Source organism: Cynocephalus volans, chromosome 10, assembly GCF_027409185.1.
Source record: "Cynocephalus volans isolate mCynVol1 chromosome 10, mCynVol1.pri, whole genome shotgun sequence".
Classification (NCBI taxonomy): Eukaryota; Metazoa; Chordata; class Mammalia; order Dermoptera; family Cynocephalidae; genus Cynocephalus; species Cynocephalus volans.
Genome location: NC_084469.1, coordinates 20,115,834 through 20,135,331, shown reverse-complemented (window position 1 = coordinate 20,135,331; position 19,498 = coordinate 20,115,834). Strand labels below are relative to the sequence as shown.

The 19,498-nt window shown below is 36.2% G+C and overlaps 1 protein-coding gene across 13 annotated transcripts in view; it reads left to right on the top strand.

The window, feature by feature from the left end:
* The first annotated feature begins 1,013 nt into the window (after window positions 1–1,013).
* SYNRG (synergin gamma) overlaps window positions 1,014–19,498 on the top strand; it is an 85,615-nt gene continuing 67,130 nt past the window's right edge. For 8 of the 13 annotated variants that reach the window (XR_010024573.1, XM_063109391.1, XM_063109401.1 and 5 more), the window contains exons 1-3: window positions 1,014–1,110; window positions 5,973–6,013; window positions 9,337–9,458. Coding sequence is in view for 11 of the 13 variants with exons in the window: in XM_063109391.1 (XP_062965461.1) it covers window positions 1,034–1,110; window positions 5,973–6,013; window positions 9,337–9,458 (240 nt within the window). In the remaining 2 variants the exon portion in view is untranslated. The remainder of the gene's footprint in view (window positions 1,111–5,972; window positions 6,014–9,336; window positions 9,459–19,498) is intronic. The other 5 variants (XM_063109402.1, XM_063109399.1, XM_063109396.1 and 2 more) reach the window with 2 other exon arrangements.

The following is a 19,498-nucleotide window of genomic DNA, read 5'->3' as shown; positions in this document are numbered from 1 at the left end:
ATCTTTAAAAATGCACGTAAAATTCCTGACCAGTGATTTGGGCCCAATAAATGATAAGATTACAAGTTGTTTCCCAGTAAAAGCCTGGAAGCAAGAGTGGAAAATAAAGCTAATTATCATTGATCTATTATTTGCTAGTAAAGAAACTCCACCTGAGGGCTTGAAAAAGTTTACACCCGACTTTTATATTTTACTTCCCTAGGGGTAGTTTGATTAGGAAAAAAAAAAATCACAGTAAAAAATATGCCAGTTAGGTTCAAAGTAATTATGAACTGTTTAACAAATACTATTGTTCAGCACCTGCCTGCAAGAATAGTAAAAACAAATGGACGACTGGGTGGCAGAAGTAAACACAAGAGTAGAGCACCATGGAGGTTTTTTATGTGGATTGGGCTTTTATGTGCGTTTGGTTGGTTTAGTAAAATAAATTTTAAATACCTTGAGCGTCTGAAGTGGGCGCCGTAAGGAAGCTGGGGAGTTCCAGGGAAAGAGGGGAGAGAGCTGATCACTAATCAGCGTTGTGAAGCTCTCAAAGGGCCAGCCAGAATGCATGTATTCTTTACGTGTAAAGAATAACAAATCACCCGTGTACCCACCGTCCAGTTTAAAAACCAAGACTCAACCTCCTCTTTCCACTAACCGAGATGATCGCTTTCAAGGGAGGAACGAGGGCGCTTTGCCGCTCGGCCGCCAGCCAGGCCCTGCAGAGGGCCTTGGTGAGAGAATGAATCAGCTCTCTTCGGAGCCGCGGCCGCCCCCGCCGCCCCCGCCGCCCCCGCCGCCCCCGCCGCCCCCGCCGCCCCCGCCGCCCCCGCCGCCCCCGCCGCGCCAGGACTGCACCTGCAGGACCCCAGCGGCGCCGCGTCACGTGACGGGGCGCCGCTCCTCCCCGAGGGCAGAGGGAGTCACGTGGGCGCGCGGCCCCGCCCCGTCGCCGGGTCCGCGGCAAGGTGGGGCCTGGCGTTTCCTCCGGAAGTGGCTGTCTTCAGCTGACAGCTGCTGGCGCAGCGGCGGCGGGCAGGCCCGGAGCAAGATGGCGCTGCGGCCGGGAACCGGAGCTGGCGGCGGCGGGGCCGCGGGAGCCGGCGCGGGGGCCGCAGGGGGAGGCAGGTGGGTGTGAAGAGCGGGGTCGGAGGCCGGTGGGACGCAAGCTGGCCTCCGCAGCGGCCAGGGGTGCTTGGCGGTTATGGTGGGTTTTGCCGGCTCCGACCCTTTTCCTTTGGAACCGGCTGTGGGAAGGGTCGTTCTCCAGATACCTAGGCGGAAGGGGGCGGACAGAGCCCGACCTCCGACGCTTGTGTTCCAGGCTCCGGGGCACCGGCTGCCTGGGGGCTGGAGGGCGGAGGTGAGTGTCCGCTCGGCGGCGCTGGGTGACGAGGAAGCCCGACCCCTCGTTTCTAGTCCTGGCTGCACCTGAAGAGACCGGGGGTGATGGAGGGAAGGCTCTGGAAAATCTGGTCACAAAGCTGGAGGAACTGTTTGTTTCTTCCCCTTTCAGAGTGTCCTGTCCTGTCCCCCTTTTGATTTATTTCTCTAACACGAAGAGCGGCAGGAAAATCTGAATACCTTTGAATTAGTAATTGCCTAGAGGTAGAGCTTCTGTCTTGTAGAGAGAACTCTGACTTGTAAAAAGGCATTTAAAAACAAAACAAAACAAAAAAAATTCACAGTTGAACAGCAGTTACGCATTTATTAGAACAAAGCTTCCGGACTTTTACTTAGTCCTTAAACAAATGTGTCCTCTATTATATCTCATCTAGTAACTGCCTGATTCTTATACCCAAAACGATAAGGGAGATGCACCTTTGTGACTTGACCAATTCATTATCATCTAGGGAAATATTATATTCCAGAAAGTTTTCACCCCACTTCTGTGATGACCCAGTCGGATTTTATTAGCCAACTCACACTGCGCACACGTTTGGAGGTAAAATTAGCTCTTCATCTTCAGTACCCTAAATTATTTTTGGAAAACGGAAGTGTTGGTTTTTTGATACGTAGTGTTTTAATTTTGGAGTCATAAACACTACAAAAGTGTAAGGTCTTAAAATTATCACCTTTTGCAGGTGCTTATATATATGCTAGGGGAAAAAAGCAGTTGCTGTTCAATAAACCACCTGTGTGCCATCCCATTTTTCATTTCCTCTACACATCTTCGACTTTAGATTTAAAACCCTTTGCTTATTCTTTTGTTCTCTTCGCTGTTTCATTCACGTTTTTCATGAATAATTGGTATAGGTCAGTTTCTGCCTGGAGAAGAATGTTTAATAATCTCTTTCTTTTCTGTATGTGATGGCAATTTCTAAAGTGTTCCTAAGTGGCATTAATTTGATCAAGTATGATCGATCATGGCACGGAGTTCTAGAAAATAGAAACTTAATTTGGCATTCTAGGCCTGAATTTCTGTTTATTTTTTGAAAAAATATTTTGAGTGGGAAGAACCTCAGGTTTAGAAAGTTGAATGGATCATTACCTTTAGTTTATAATATTTTAATATCGTTGGTCCATGGACACAAATTTTTATAAATTTGGCCTGAATTTTTGACAGAAATTAGAACAATTGATATTAAAATTTCTCTCCCCTGTAAATGTACATGTAGTAACATCTACATTCTAAAACTCTAGAGGATATGTGGTAGATAAAAGTGGTTAAAATGTTCCTTACTATGAAAAATGTATGGTAAATATGTTACATATATTGGAAACTTTCTGGGGCTGAGAAGCTGTATGTTCCCTAGAGAAAAAGAATATTATGGTTTTTAGGGAACAGTGGTAAGGACTGAAGTTATTTTATAAGAAAACTAACATTATAGTAGCCTAAATGTATTTTAGGAAGAAGAAAAAGAAACAGGCAACCTCTTTAAGCTTTTAATGGAGAAAATTCGTGAACTATACTGACCTTATCTCTTAGATAGTTCCAAGAGATAAGCAAACAGGAAGGCATTTTCCAAATTTAATATTAGCCTAATTTTGATTAGTATCCTGAATAGTCTACTTTAGAATAAACGGTAGAGTTGTTTAAAGGGCAAAATTTGCCTAAGAGATGAGAAGTATAACTTTTTTCCTTAATCAAGACAGAAAAAAAAGACTAATCCAGATTAATCAGTAATCATTTAACTCATAGTCATTGAATGCCTATGTGTGTAAAGGCACTGTTCTTGATGCTGTGAAAAGTTCTAAAAGATATCCAAGACATGGCTCCCATCCTGGGAGAATATACAAAGTAAAAGAGAACAAAGAGATTACATTTTTCTGGGAGATCATCATTTGTCAGCTTGTCTATTTTTTCCCGCTCTTTTATAAAAGCTCTTAGAGGGCTTTCTCATCTTTTCGTCTTCCAGTGCGTACAGCACATTCTTACACACGGAAAACATTCTGTAAATATTTGTGGATTCCAGCTATATTGAAGGCGAACAAGTATTTCAGCTGGGCCACTCTGTTGGAGGAAGAGGAAGGGGTCAAGAGATCATCATAGAGGTGGGAAGGCTTAGGGAATGCTAAGGGAACAACATACCTGCAGCGCCAGACTGATTATGGCACTGAGTTGGGGAGGAGAGTTTTGTGAGATAAAACTGAAAAAGGAAGTTGTGAAAGAACTAGAGAGGACCTTGAGTTAAACTTAGGAAATTCAGTTTACAGGGGAATCATTACATAGTGTTAACCCCAGGAGTCCATCTTCCTAAAGAACAATTTAATAATTTCATAATGGTCCTTTAGGAAGGTGCATCTCACCTGTGCTGCCTGAGATGAATTAGAAACCAGAGTCTGGAGATGGGGAGATCCATTAGGAAGTCTTTATTTGGGAGTCCAGGCCTGAGAAGTGAAGGCTAGTAGCAAATCTAGGTTAGTGGCAAAGATAACTGGGAAGGGAGTATGAATGAGGTAGACGTGACAAGTCGAGCTTACAGGTCTGCTTTATACTGAGACACCAGAAATACATGAATTAGTGGCTTTACCTTTGAAATCACATTGTTGGTCATCTTGCTGCCCAGCTTTTTGCCAAGCTTTTGCTGTCTTATCATTGTCTTAGCTGCTTGTCTAACCAGTCTCTGAGCATGTTGATACTCATTTTTTAAATATTTCATGGAATCATATCAGTGGTACAAGGGTCACTAAGCAGTTTGGGTTGCTAAATGTTTTCTAGAATTAAGTCATGTTTGTTAGTAGTGTTCTTAATTTTGTTTTTATTTGTTTTGTTTTCAAAGTAACCTTTATTTATCTATACATGTGTTCATGTTTATGTGGGTGTCTTAGTTGAAACCTTGGCAGATTTTTGGTTCTGTGTCCTCATTTGACAAAGAGTAAGCCAGACAGGGTAGTAAAGGGGGTTGCACAGAGTTTCACAGTTACCTTATGGCAGAGCTGGAAAAAAGGAAAAATAACTCAAGTTTCCAGTTTTTACTGAGCCACTAACCCATGCTGATAATTTTCATCTTTAAGGCTGATTTTGAAAAGTCTTGACAGGTTGATTACTTAAATGCATTTATTGCTCCTAAATTTATCAATCTTAGTAGATGAGTAACATCTTTTGAAACCAAATACAGTAGTCCCCCCACTTATCCACAGTTTTGCTTTCTAAGGTTTCAGTTACCTATAGTCAATTGTGGACTGAAAATATTAAGTGAAAAATTTCAGAAATAAACAATTTGTAAATTGTGTCCCATTCTGAGTAGTGTGATGAAATCTTGCACTGCTCAGGACATTTGTCCAGCAGATCCATGCTGTATACCTTACCTGCCCATTAGTCACTTAGTAGCCATCTTGGTTATTAGATCCACTGTCAAGGTATCACAGTGCTTGTGTTCAAGTAAACCCCTAATTTACCTGTTCTATTTTATTATTGGTTATTGTTAATCTCTTACTGTGCCTACTGTACAAATTAAACTTTATCAGAGGTATGTATAGGAAAAAACATAGTATATATAGGGTCTGGTGCTATCCGTGTCCACTGGGCATCAGTATGGATGAACCTTGAAAATGTTTGCCTAAGTGAAATAAGACAGATACAAAAGGGCAAGTATTGTATGATTCCACTTATACGAGGTACCTAGAATAGACAAATTCATAGATACAAAAAGCAGAATAATGGTTGGGGCTGTGAGGAGGCAATAATGGCAACCTATTGTTTAATGGGTACAGTTTCTGTTTGAGATGATGAAAAGTTTCTGGAAATGGATAATGATGATGGTTGTACAACACTGTGAATGTCCTAATGCCACTGAATTATACACTTAAAAATGGCCAAAATGGTAAAATTTTTATGTTATGTATACAAAAAAAACCCCTCTGACTTCATACAATATTCAGAATAAAATTAAACATTTAAAAGGCTCTCTATCATCTGCCTTCTTTTTAATCATATTTTATATTTACCTTAAATCATTTCTCTGAACATCCCTGCATCTCTGGCCTCAGCTTTTGCTCAAACTATATAGTGTGCTTCTCTTTTCTGTTAAGACTCAAAAGCTGCCTCCATAAAACTTCCCAAGATAAAACACATTAATCTTCTCATCTTTCTTAGTAGTTTGGACCTTGCTTATAGCAGTTAGCACATTTACTTACTTGTGATATGGATATTTTCCTGGATCTGTCTCTTCAAGATTGTGAGCTATTCCAATCCTTTCATGTAGAAGACACTCAATAAATGTTCACTGAATTGAATCTAATCCAACCCTCTTGATTTGTGGATGGGAAAAATTGGAATCCAGGGAGGTCACACGGTGACAGAGCCAGGACTAGTTTCAGGGTCTCCTGACTTCTATTTCAAAAATTTTCTCACTATACTAACACACCAACAGTCATGCATCCTGTGAATGTTCACAATCTGTATTGATGTTGGGCAATTCAATATTGTACTGCAGAACAAACACCAGGCCTGGTTTAATTACAATTCATTGATATAAAAAATTGTGTGTTTTATTAGAAATCTTTATACATGTGAAGATCATATTGCATTTTTTTTCTGTTTTCAGCTTCATGTTTCCTGTTGCAGGTGGAATAAGACCCCCTCAAGGTACGTGAAATCTGAAGTTTTGAAGTTTCATTTTTCACTATTATGTTTTTGAACTTGGGATTAAATGGGTAAATAGAAAGTAAGTTCTATTGCTGACAAATAGAGTAAATGTTTCCTACGGTCTTAAACCTTTTTGACAGGTACTCTTAAAATTTCTCAAAAATTATATAATTTGGGGAGTAATGAGGATCACTCCTCATTCCTCCCAAACTTACTTAAACATTATGTTGACCAATTGTTATTTAAGCTTAGAGATGGAGACTTTCAAGACAAGAGTACTAAAGAACAGGTAATAAAAGAACTGTATGTAGTTCTCTTAGTGTTGTCTTTCTCCTTCTGTCTAGTCTTCTGCTAGATCATCAGTGCCATAAGGCAGGGGCCACTTCTTTCTCACGTATATCATTATTTCCAGCACCCAGCATGCTGATGAAACATAATAGTTTCTCTGTAGATGTTTGTCAAATGAATAAATGAAACTTTTTATTATTTTACACTGCTGTGTTTTCTCTATATGATATGGTCTTATAATCATGTACATAAAAGAGATCACGTACTCTGATTCAGTTTAAAGTACTTAAGTCTCAGTTTTATTCCTAGAAATTTCTCTACTAGATACACCCCTTCTCTCCCAGTTTTAGGCCTGGGTTCACCAATATCAATTCTAGCTTTGTTTTCAAGGAAACGCTAATGAAGGGATATAATCTTAACCCATGCCACTGTGCAACTGGGACACAACACTGAAGGAGGAATATATCTTCCCTTCCCTTGCTTCTTTCTGCTCACTTCTCCCATACCAAGGTGTATCTGGAAATCGGCCCTTCTCACAATGTCAGAATTAATTGGGTGTGGTAGACTTGCTAGAGAAACAAAGACTCCTAGGTCACCATCAGAGATGAACGATAAAGAGCAACTCCGTAGCAGGTGGTCAGTGGCTCATCCTGACTTTGTCTCCATTTATAATCAGTGATGGAGGTTGAGTTTCAGGTAAAATTTTCCAAGGGTCAATTGTATTCTTTTCATGTGTTCACATTTGTGCATTATTTAAGCTATCTGTAATTAGATGTGTTCCAGATTTAGATCAAATGGTTTGAGAGATTTAAGAAGGTGTTACAAGTTATGTGTTCATTATCACAGTGCATTATTTTGCATTTTTATAAACTTTCAAGTAAAAATCTACATATGAAGCCAAGGAACTGGACAAGAAGAGATCCTAAATGGTTGCCTGATGTTTTCTTCTGGAATTTGTCATTGTTTTTGGATATTATTTATAAAAAGTATTTTAGAATGGACTTTTTGATCATTTAAAGGCTTTAAATTATATATGGAACATTTCCAAAAGCATATAAGAAACTGACAGCAGGGGTGGCCATAAGATCACGAGTACTTGAACAGGAGACAGGGGAGAGGAGACTTATTTTTCACTGTGTAAAATGTTTTACACACTTTTTAAATGTACCAAATATGTGAGTTACTCATTCAAAAATAAAAATTGAAATAAATAAAACTTTAGGTCCAAAGGGATAACGGAAAAATATTATTACGGCTGTATTCAATCTGTGTGTTCTAATTCTCCATGACACCTCGAGATGTCGTTTGGTATTCCTCTATCTGGAATATTCTTCCAGAATATCTGCGTGGCTTACTCCCTTACTTCCTTCAGCTCATATCCCACCCTATTGTGAAATCTTTTCTAACTGTCCTATGTAAAATAGCAACCAATCCGTTTCTTCTTACCCTGCTTTATTTTTTGCAGCTGCTCTTATCACCACCTGATATGTATTTATGTTTTTATTATCTATCTTCTTCCAGTTACAGTGTAAGTTTCATGAAGGTAAAGACCTGGTTTTATTCACTGCTGTGTCCCTAAAATGACATGGAGTAGGCCCTCAAATATTTGAATAAATGATTGAACGAATAAATGAGCAGCCTGACTCTATTAGCTGTTACCTGCAAATATGGCTGTCCCTGCTTCTGAAATTAAACTAGGTATAAATAACCTGGAAGGTACACAAAAAGCACAAGATAAACATGGTATACTTCCAGACCTTTAATTTTTTTTAATTGAAAATTTAGTGAAAATCTCCTTATATTAGAAACAACATGTATGTGATACTCTTATATGGTAAAATGCAAAATTAGAATGAAATTTGTGCTCAGGCTATGTAGGGATCTTGTTTTATTCACTGTTGTATACTGACATATAGTAGGCATTTAGTACTTATTAAATCCCAAAGGGATGTTTGTTCATTATCCTGTATTCTCGGGAATAATTCATTGCAAGAGTTTGGGAGATACTAGTCTAAGTCATACTTTCACTATAGTTTTCATGTTATTGCATTATATACTTTGTATGCTGGTGGCTATTTTGTGGTAAATGTTATACTAACTATTTGTATGAGGAAAAGGAAGAAAAATAACATTTCTTTGAGCATATTAAGTGTTAAATAGTTTTATAGATGTGAAACTAGGGCAAGAAGTTAAACAAATTGCCCAAGGTCCCAAAGCTAGTAAGTGGTGTTTCTAGTTGGCCTCCAGAGTTCATGCTCTTAACTTACTGTATGTTATCTGCTGCTGCATAACGAATTACCCTAGAACTTAAAAAAATAAACATCATTTCATAGTGTGTCTGAAGAGCAAGAATGTGAGAGTGGATTTGCTGGGTAGTTCTGGCACAAGGCCTCATGAGATTGCGGTAAAGATGACAACCAGGGCTGCAGTTATCTGAAGGTTTTGCAGAGCTGGGAGATCTGCTTCCAAGATGGCTCACTCGCATAGATGGCAAATTTGTACTGCTTTTTGGAAGGAAACCTCAGTTCCCCACCACATGGATTCTCCATAGTGCTGCTTGAGTATTCTCATGACGTGGCAGTGGCTTGCCCCAGAGCAAGTGATCCGAGAGAATAAGGAGGAAGCCACAGTGTCTTTTAAGAACTAGCCTTGGAAGTTATACACTGTCTTTTCCTGTTCATTATACTGGTCATACAAGTGTATGAATACCAGGAGGCAGATATCATTGGGAGCTATCTTGTAGTCAGACTACCACAGTTAAGCCATTCTGTTAACTTTTTAAGATGCATAAAAATTATGTGGAACAGATATTATCGTCTTCATTTTATAGATGAAGTTTTGCAACTTGCCTAAGTTCACACAGCTAAATAAACAATGGAGCTGGAATTCATACTCAAGTCAGTCTCAGTCAGGAGCTGGTGCTTTTTCCACTATATGTGCTGCCTCCCAAGTAACAAGTCCTTTTTAGGTAGTATGGTTTTAAGAAAATAAACTTTAAAACATGTTGACTTAATTAACGCCTTTATGTTTTTCAGCAGGCTTGATGCCGATGCAGCAACAAGCATTTCCTATGGTTTCTGTCATGCAGCCTAATATGCAAGGCATGATGGGAATGAATTACAGCTCTCAAATGTCCCAGGGACCTATTGCTATGCAGGTACTTGCCTCTTTAGTGGATTGTTTACAAAGTTATTGTTTGTTGTTATATGTCTACATACCAACAGCTGCACTAAAAACATTATATTTAGAAATAATTGTATTCCACCTCTTTCTGGCTTCCTTCAAACTAAAATGAAGATATGTTCATAAGAGTGAGAAAAAAAGCAAGAGAAAATTTTTAAGGAAAATCTGGTGACTTCCTTATTTGACTACTGGCTTAGAAGAATTTTAGAATGACATCTTGGAAAATTCAGGACCTGATGCCGTGAAGTAGCATTGTTAGAAGAAGTAGCACCATTCTCATGAAAGGAACCATCTCATTGCTGGGAAGACTCGGTTATTAACAACTCCTTCTCTTTATATTGAAATATCACGTCTAATCCCCATAAAAACTTTTCAAAGAGCTGGTATCTCCATTCTCCTGGTGAGGAAACTAAAGCTGTGTGGGGATGCCCACAGTGCATAGTATGCCAGGATTTGAATCTAATCTAATACATATAATACTTAACTGTATTATATGTATTATACATTGAATTCTCTCTTAAGAGCATTAGGTCGCCATTAAGTTGTTGGAAGCAGTGGAGCGACGGGATCAGATTTTAATTTCAAAATGATCATTCTGACTGCTGTTGAGACAACAGTTGGAGGGAGAGAGGAAAGCAAGAGTGGATGTGAGGAGAATCCTTAAAAGGCTGATGTAGGAGAGCAGGTGCAACGTTGGCTTAAATTAGGGTGGTGGTAGGTGGATAGACAGATGTATATTTCTGAGAACTGTTTAGGAAGTAAAATCAGTAGGACTTGCTGAGTGATTGGATGTTGAAAATAAAGGAGACGGTATTAAGTTGTCTCGCAGTTTTCTGCATGACCAACTAACCAATGCTGCCATTTATTAATAAAAGAAACACTAGAGGAGATTGTTTGGTGCTGCATATTGACTTTGAAGAATCCATGAAACATTAATAAGCTTACCTGGAACTCAAGATTTTTCACTCTAGGTTGAAAATACAGACTTGGGAATCATCAGCGTATAGAAGGTAATTGATGCTACAGGGGTGAATTAGAACATCCAGGAAGACTATAGATGGAGAAAATAGTCCAGGACAGAGCCTTCACGATTTACATCTAAGAGAGAGCTGCCAACAGAGGAGACTGAAGAGGAGAAGCTACAGAGATGGTAGAAAAATTTGAAGAAAAAAACATGTTTTGGTGTCAGACAAACCTAAGATCAAATCCCAGTTTTGCCACTTACCTATAAAATGGGAATGTAATATCTTGCCAGTATGGTTGCAGAAAGAATTGAGTGAAAGAATTATATAAAGCACTTAGGATTGTACCTGGCATACAGTGCATGTGCAGGAGTGGCAAGGAATTTTTAAGTCTTATAGTAATGATAATAACATCAAGTGATTTTCCAAGTGATATTACATTATTTCATGTTCTATCTTTAATATTCATCTGACTTTTCATGTTTCAGTGCTTTTATGGTGGCTCACAACCACCATTTCTGGCTGAAACATTCTTGAATAATAGTAATAACCAGTAATAATAATAATAATAGTAATAACCACCATTTGTTGTTTTACATGTGCTGTATTCATCGTTTACATTATATCATTCAGTCCTCATACCAACTCTGTGAGCTATGTAATATTTTTATTTTCATTTTATAGGTAAGGAAACTGTAATCAGAGTTTCAGTGACCTGCTGAAGGTTACACCACTTGCTTTACAGCAGAGATTTAAATCAAAGTTAGCTTATATTGCAGAGCCTGAGTTCTTAACTACCAGTGTTTCCCAGACTTCAGTCATTTAAGTATCACCTTCATGATATTTGCCATGAATTAATCAATTAAAATTAATTAATATTAATATTTTAATTAACATATTAAAATTAATAATTAATATTTTAATTAACTTTTTAACGTAAATTTTAAAAAGAATCTATATTGCTAAAATAAATACAAAATCTATTTGTTATAAACAGAAGGTAACAAAAAAATAAATATGATAAAGTCAAAATAATATTACCAAATTCTAGCTAAATACTATTACTTGTTGGAGTTTATAAACCTCAGGCTTACTTTTCCTTTGTTAAAAAAGGAAATCATGTCTTCAACTTACCTGCAGATGATTCAGCAAAAAAAAAAAAAAAAGCGTAAGTATATATAGAGACAGGCACAAATAGGGCAAAATGTTAATATTATATTCTTCTTTCAAATTTCCTAGAAGTTGTAAATTTAAAGGGGGGGGGGTGGATAAAACATCACTAACACTTAAGACGTAAAATGGAATCCAAGTGAGAATTACCAGTATTGAAGAGAATCTTCCTGCTATTGTGCTGTGTATCCTGCATCACTGGCCATGACTGTAGATGGGGAGCATGTATTAAAGCAAATACTATTAATGATTTTTGGTGGAGTTGGTGAATGAAATTGATAGTATTATGATTTAGTGAGTACAGCCTAAGATTGACTTCTTTCATTTAGATGTTCATATCTTTGTAAATTATCTTCTTCAGCTCTGATGGTCATTAAACCAAGTAACTTGAATCTAAAAGTCAGACCTTTGAATAGCTAAATCCAAAGTGTTACATTAAAAAAAAAAAATTAAACTCATTCATTCACATTGCTTTCACTAAAAAATAAGCCAGAGTGAAAAGGGTTTTTGTACTGTTAGTAAATATTTTAAATGCTGTGTATTTCGTTTTTATACCATACTTTAAAATTCTCTATTTCTGTGCGTTTTATCATTATATATTAGTACCATAGCACATGTATATAACTTATAAATAAGTAATATTGGGAGTTTATAATTAGAATTTTAAGTTGAAACCATTGTCATATCAAAGTCAATAAAGCAAATAAAACTCCGTTTTGTTTAAAGATTTAGGAAACCTCCAGAATTATTTTTTATTCATCTCCAGTAGGAAGAAAATGATAATAAATTGAGCTTTTGTAGGTTTTAAATCCATGTTAGTCAGCTTTCACTACATTATGCTGCAGACATACAGTCCCCAGATCTCAGTGACTTAAAAAACAAAGGTTTATTCCTCACTTGTGAAACATATCCTTTATGGGTTGGCCCTGACTTTGCTCCATGTTTTCTTTATCCTGGGACCTTCACCCAGGATACACCAGGCTGTTGGCATAGGGAAAAGAGATGGCCAAACCCTGTGATGTCTTTTAAAGCTTCTGCACAGAGGTAGCATTTATCAATGCCTTCTGCTCACCAAAGTCATGTGGCCAAAACTAACATGAGCCGGGGGAGGAGTATACTTGGAGGAGTGCAAACCACGTACGGGTGTGTAGTCCTCTTAGAGTAAGGGCAGCAAATAATTGGAAACAATCTACCTTAGAATACAAGTAATTTTTAATTGATTTAGTAAGCTTATTTGCTGAATCTTAGAACAACTGATACAATTTTTAAGTCATTAATTTTCACACTAAACATTATTTTATGACTTACATAATTATCTGAAAAATATTTTTAAAGAGTTTGAAACAACCAAAAACAATAAGGATCTCTAACATGCAGAACAACAACAAAAAAGTAAACTAATATATGTGTTAGTGCCCAAATAATTTTCCTGAGTATCAGGAGCTTGAGTATCAATGATTCTAAGACAAAACAACAAAAATCTTTTTCATTAACCTTTATTTTTGCTAACAGGCATTATACTGCTTGGAATCTGTTCATTATTCTTTAGGGGAATGTCATTTAGATCTATTTTTCCCCAAAGTTCAATAACCCTAGCCAACCTCAGACATATACGAGGCAAACCCAGTATTTTTTTAGCCTATTCATCAGTCTTTGAAGGGATATATTTCCAAAAAAAAGTCAAAATGAAAGTTAGTTCTGGTTATTACATACCTCTCCACTCCCCAAAACACATAAAAGAAAACACTCCTTATGATTTACAATAAATTTTTAAGTTATTATTCTGAAATATTTCAACCATATAGGCAAGAATAGAGTATATGATGAACATGTGTGAGCCTGTCACACAGCTTTATCAAAAAAATTTTTTTAACTATATTTTGAGATAAATGTATATCGAGGTACAATTGTAAGAAATAATACAAAGAGATCCATTACCTGGTTCCCGCAGTGGTAACAACTTGCAGAACTATAGCATATCATCACAAGCAGCATATTGATATTTACAGTCGAGATGCAGAACATTTCCATCTCACCGTGGATCCCCTCAAATTGCCCTTTTATAGCCGTACTCACTTTTTTCCTGCCCCCACCTTACTCCTTTGCACTCACTTCAGTGTGTTCCCATTTCTATAATTTTGTGGTTTCAAGAATGTTACATAAATTGAAACATTTTGGGGGGATCTTTTTTTTCACTCAGCATAATTCCCTTAAGGTTCATTCAAGTTGTTGCACGTATCGATAGTTCATTCTTTTTTATTGCTGAGTAGTGGTCCATGGTGTGATGTATAACACTTTGTTTAACCACTCACCCACTGAAGGACATCCAGGTTGTTTCCATATTTTTTGCTATTATAAATAAAGGTTTTTGTGTGAGCATAAGTCTTCATTTCCCTGGGATAAATGCCCAGGGGTATAATTGCTGGGTCTCACGCTAGTTACATTTTTAGTTTTTTAAGAAACTGCCAAACTGTTTTCTAGTGTGGCTATACTACATTCCCACCAGCAATGTATGAGTGATCTAGTTACTCTGCATCATTGTCAGCATTTAGTCAGTTGTCATTTTTTTATTTTAGCTGTTCTGATGGATATGTTGTATTTCATTGTGGTTTAAATTAACATATTTCCCTAATAGCTAATGATGCTGAACATTTTTTCATGTGTTTATTTACCATCATTACATTTTCTTTTGAGAAATGTCTCTTCATATCTTCTGTCCATTTTCTAGTTGCATTTTTTTGGTATTTTACTGTTGAATTTTGAGAGTTTTTTTCTGTATTTTAGGTACTAATCCTTTGTCAGATATATGGTGCAAGTATTTTCTCCCTGTCTATAGCTTGTTTTTCCATCCTCTTAACAGAGTCCTTCACAGAGCAAAAGTTTTAAATTTTGATGAAATGGTATTTAGAAGTTGTTTCCTTTTATGTATCGTGCATTGGTATAAGTCTAAGAGTTCTTTGCCTTGCTGTAGATTCTGAAGATTTTCTGCTATATTTTTTCTGAAAGTTTTCCATTTAAGTTCATGATCCATTTTGAGTTAATTTTTGTGTAAAGTGTGACACTAAGGTTGAAAGTTTGTTTTTTGTATTGTTTTGCCTATGGATGTCTGATTGCTCCAGCACCATTTGTTGAAAAATCTGTCCTTCCTCCATTGAAATACTTTTGCATTTTTGTGAAAAAATCAATTGGCCATGCTTGTGTGGATCTTTTTTTAGGCTCTCTGGTCTGTTCTGTTGATTAATGTGTCTGTGCCTTCACCAGTAACACTCGGTATTTGTTATGGTAGCTCTGTGATAAGGCTGATTCCTCCCTTCTTTTCAAAATTGTTTTAACTACTGATTCCTCTTTCTTTCCGTATTAATTTTGGAATAATTTTGTCTCTGTCTACAAAAACTCTTGCTGGAATTGTGATAGGAATTGTGTTAAACCTTTCTATCAATTTGGGGAGAATTGACATCTTTATTACGTTAAATCTTCCAATGTATGAACATGGTATGTTTCTTGATCTTTGATTTCTTTCATTAATGTTACATAGTTTTCAGCATACAAGTCCTGTACAAGTTTGGTTAGATATCCATCTGAGTATTTTTATTTTTCTATATGCTTGGTTATATTTACATCTAAATATTTTGATTTTTTTGAATAATTATAAGTGGTAGCATTTTTAACTTCAGTCTCCATGTGTTCATTGCTAGTATATAAAAATACAATTGATGTTGAGTGTTTGTCTTGTATCCTTCAAACTTGCTGAACTCACTTATTAGTTCTAGGAATATTTTGTAGATTCCTTAGAATTTTCTATGTAGGCAATCATGTCATCCATTTAACAAATTTTAACATGCCATGTTTGCTTCACTTTTTTTTAAAGGATTGAGTAATATAGTTATAATTCCCTTCATCTACATCTCCAGTGGTAGTTATCACCATCATGAATTTAGTATTTATTGTTACCATAAATTTATATATTCACACACATTATATAATATTTTCTAGGTTTTAAATTTTTACATAAGTAAGTACCCTCTGCACCTTGATTTATTTAATTCAATGTTGTTTCTCCCTAAGATTTACCCCTGCTATAGAGTTATGCCAAGTTTGTTCATAATAGCTGCTATGTAGTATTTGATTGCATGAATGTATATTCTTCTACAGACAGACATTTAAGTTGCTTCCAATTTTTTGCTGTTTTAGTCTTATTGATTTCTTCTCAGAAATCAATTCATTATATTTTGAATGAATTATAATATATTAATTATATTATATTATGATTATAATGTAATAATTATATATTATATATACAATCAGTTCATTATATATTCTAGATTTTAATCCTTTGTGATTATTTTTGTTGCCAGTATCTTCTCTTAGTCTTTGGCTTCTCTCTTAATTATGTTTATGGTGTCATGTTTTCTAGAAATTAATTCAGATGACTAAATTATTTCTTTTATAGTTTGAGCTTTCTTTGTCTCATCTAAGACATCCTTCCCTACCATGACATCATAATGATATTTTCTTATATATGAAAAGAAACTTAAGAAATTTTTAACGAGTATTTAACCTACCTAGAGTTGCTTTTCTGTATCAGTATGTGGTAGAAGAATGTAATTTTATTATTTTCTATTTGGGTAGCCACTTGTCCCCAAATCATTTATAAATAGCCTGTTCTTTACTTATTGATTTCTTGATTACTCCTGTAATATCACATTTCTTTATTTGTTTTGGATTAGTTTCTGTGCTCCTCTGTTTGCCCAACTGCTATATCTGTCTATCCTTGTGTCAGTAAATATCTTATACCTTAATTACTCTAGCCTAAGGTAAGCCTTGATATCAGGTACTATGGATCCTCCTCCTCCTTCTTTTAAAGAATTATTGCTATTCATGGTGCTTTGCCCCTCAGTGTACATTTTACGATCAACTTGTCAACTTTCACATAAAGCCTATTGGGATTTTTATTGAAATTGATATTTTTACTTTTTTATTCTTATCTGTTGTACTTTATCTCTCCACTTATTCAAATCTTCAGTATCCTTAAATACTTTAAATACTTTAGTATCCTTAGATACTTCAACTTGGAGGTGAACTTCTTTATCTCTAGTCTTTTAGTGACTTATTGAATGTTTCTCAAACTTCTGTTCTTTCTTTTGCTATGTCATTCAGTATATTCCTAAGGACAAGTATCTCTTAATCTTTTGATTTATTTAGATTTTTTTTAAAAATGTAAAAACTTAGATCGTCATTCCTTTTCAGGAGTAGGGGAAACAAAATGCCATAAGTTTGAATCTTCTTGAGGAACAGAGTTTTGTAAATAAGAAGGCAAGGTGCATAATACCTTTACTTCTTTCATTTCTTATTATTTTTGTAGAATACCTTATTTTATTTACTCTCTATGATTTGTGTGGTTTCTTTTGTATTTTATGTGCTTTAGGTAACAAAAAGAAAGAAAGAAAATGATAATTTAATCCCAGTAGTGTGGTACTAATTTTTAGCAGCAAGAGAACCACACTATGATTAAAAATCATATACACAGCTACCCCCACTGAAGATTTAGAATAGTGTTAGTAATAAAACAATATTGTTTGTAACTCTAGTTGTAGAATCCTAGAAACTGTTCATAAACCTGCCAAGCTGCTTTGAGCAGGTATGTGTCTAAGTATATGAATAAACATACACAAAAGAAAACACATAAGAAGCATTTTTTTTTTTTAAGATGACTGGTAAGGGGATCTTAACCCTTGACTTGGTGTTGTCAGCACCACGCTCACCCAGTGAGCAAACTGGCCATCCCTATATGGGATCCGAACCCGTGGCCTTGGTGTTATCAGCACCACACTCCCCCGAGTGAGCCACAGGCCGGCCCATAAGAAGCATTTTTAAATAACCTCTGATTTTTGTGGTTGTTGTTGGTGATTGGAGAGGCAGCATAGCACAGCATAGTATAGCGATGAAGAAACGTGAACTTTGGAGCCAGAAGCTGGCTGGTTGTAATCCTGGTTCTGACACTTAACAGCAATGAGTAAGGTACTTGACTATTCTCTGCTTCATCTGTTAATGAGAATAATAGTAGCACCTATTGCATAGTTTTGTTATAAGGATTAAATTAATTGACATATGTAAAGCACTTAGAAAAGTCCTTGGAACATAGCAAGGGTTCTGTAAGTATTTGTTATTATTAAGGTAACTGTCGTTGATTATAAACAGAAATATCTCTAATTCTCATGTTCTTGCATATATTGAGAGTAATATATGTAAAAGGCCTAGTACTGTGGCTGGTACATGGCAGGAACATAATAAAATGATACCTATATTATAACTATCAAATGTTTATTTTTCTTATCTAGTTACCTTAATTCTGTATTTGCTTGTGGTATCTTATTTTGTTCCAGAAAAATGGGATCATCATCATTTTTGAAAGCGTCCTATTTTATCATCATCAATATATATTATTTCTAATAATTATAATAGCTGCTATTTATTTACTTATGTGTGCTGGACAGTGTTCTAGGTGCTTTACATGTATTTTTTCTCTAGACCTTAAAACAGTCCTCCACTGTTTCAGTGAGGTACACTTTTCTTAGTTTCAGAGGGTGTATTTTTGATAATTTCTAAAAGAAATACTTTTATTTGAGGGAAACACTAGTATGATTTCTTCAAAAACATTTTAAGATTAAAATTAAGATTTTAGTCATATTAAAAACTTCATTAAAAATGGATTGATGATGTCCATTAATGGATGAATGGATAAACAATAGGGAATATATATGCACAATAGAGTATTATTCAGCCTTAAAAAGGAAGGAAATTTTGGGCCGAGCCCGTGGCGCACTCGGGAGAGTGCAGCGCTGGGAGCGCAGCGACGCTCCCGCCGCGGGTTCGGATCCTATATAGGAATGGCCGGTGCGCTCACTGGCTGAGTGCCGGTCACGAAAAATACAAAAAAAAAAAAAAAAAGGGAAGGAAATTCTGACATACGTGATAACATAGATGAACCTTGAAGACATTATGCTAAGTGAAATAAGGCAGTCTCAAAAAGACAAATACTGTATGTTTGCATTTACATGAGGGAGGTAGAGTAGTCAAAATCATAGAGACAGAAAATAGAGTGATGGTTGCCAGGGGCTGGGGGATGGGAGGGGACTGGGAGTTACTGTTTAATGGATGTGGAGTTTTAGTTTTGCAAGATGAGAAGAGTTCTGGAGCTGGACGGTGGTGATGGCTGAGCAGCAGTGTGAATATACTTAATGCTCCTAAACAGTACATTTAAAAGTGGTTAAGATAGTAAATTTTGTGTTATATGTGTATTAAAAAATTGAGAAAAGATGGATTGATGAAAATCTGAATATATTAAATTCAATAGTGTGAGTACAAACTTCACCTTAGAGTAATTTAACTTTGATAGTTTACACTAATCAATTTCATACAAGTAGAGGAGTTGAGCTTAACTACAAACAGATCCCTCATCTACTGTAACTGAAAGTGGTCCTCCTGTAATAGTGGTGTAGGCAGTTTGGACAACTAAAGAAGCTGGGTGAAATTTTCCTTTTAAAATATACTTGATAATAAAAATTTTAAAAGTGAGTAAAACAAAAATGCAAAAAAAAAAAAAAAGAAAAAGAAAAAATATACTTGATATAATATTTTAAAGAGCCAAAATATAAGGTTGTTTCTCCAAGGAACTTTTTCTGTTTCTGCACTTAAGAACTGTAGTGCAGGGGCTGGCCAGTTGGTTCAGTTGGTTAGAGCACAGCCTTGTAATATCAAGGTCAAGGGTTCAGCTCCCCTTACTGGCCAGCAGCCCCCCCGCCCCCCAAGGAAAAAAACCCAAAACAAACTGGAGGCAGAAATGAAGCCAAGCTCTATTAACAGGAAGGGAATCCAGATTTTT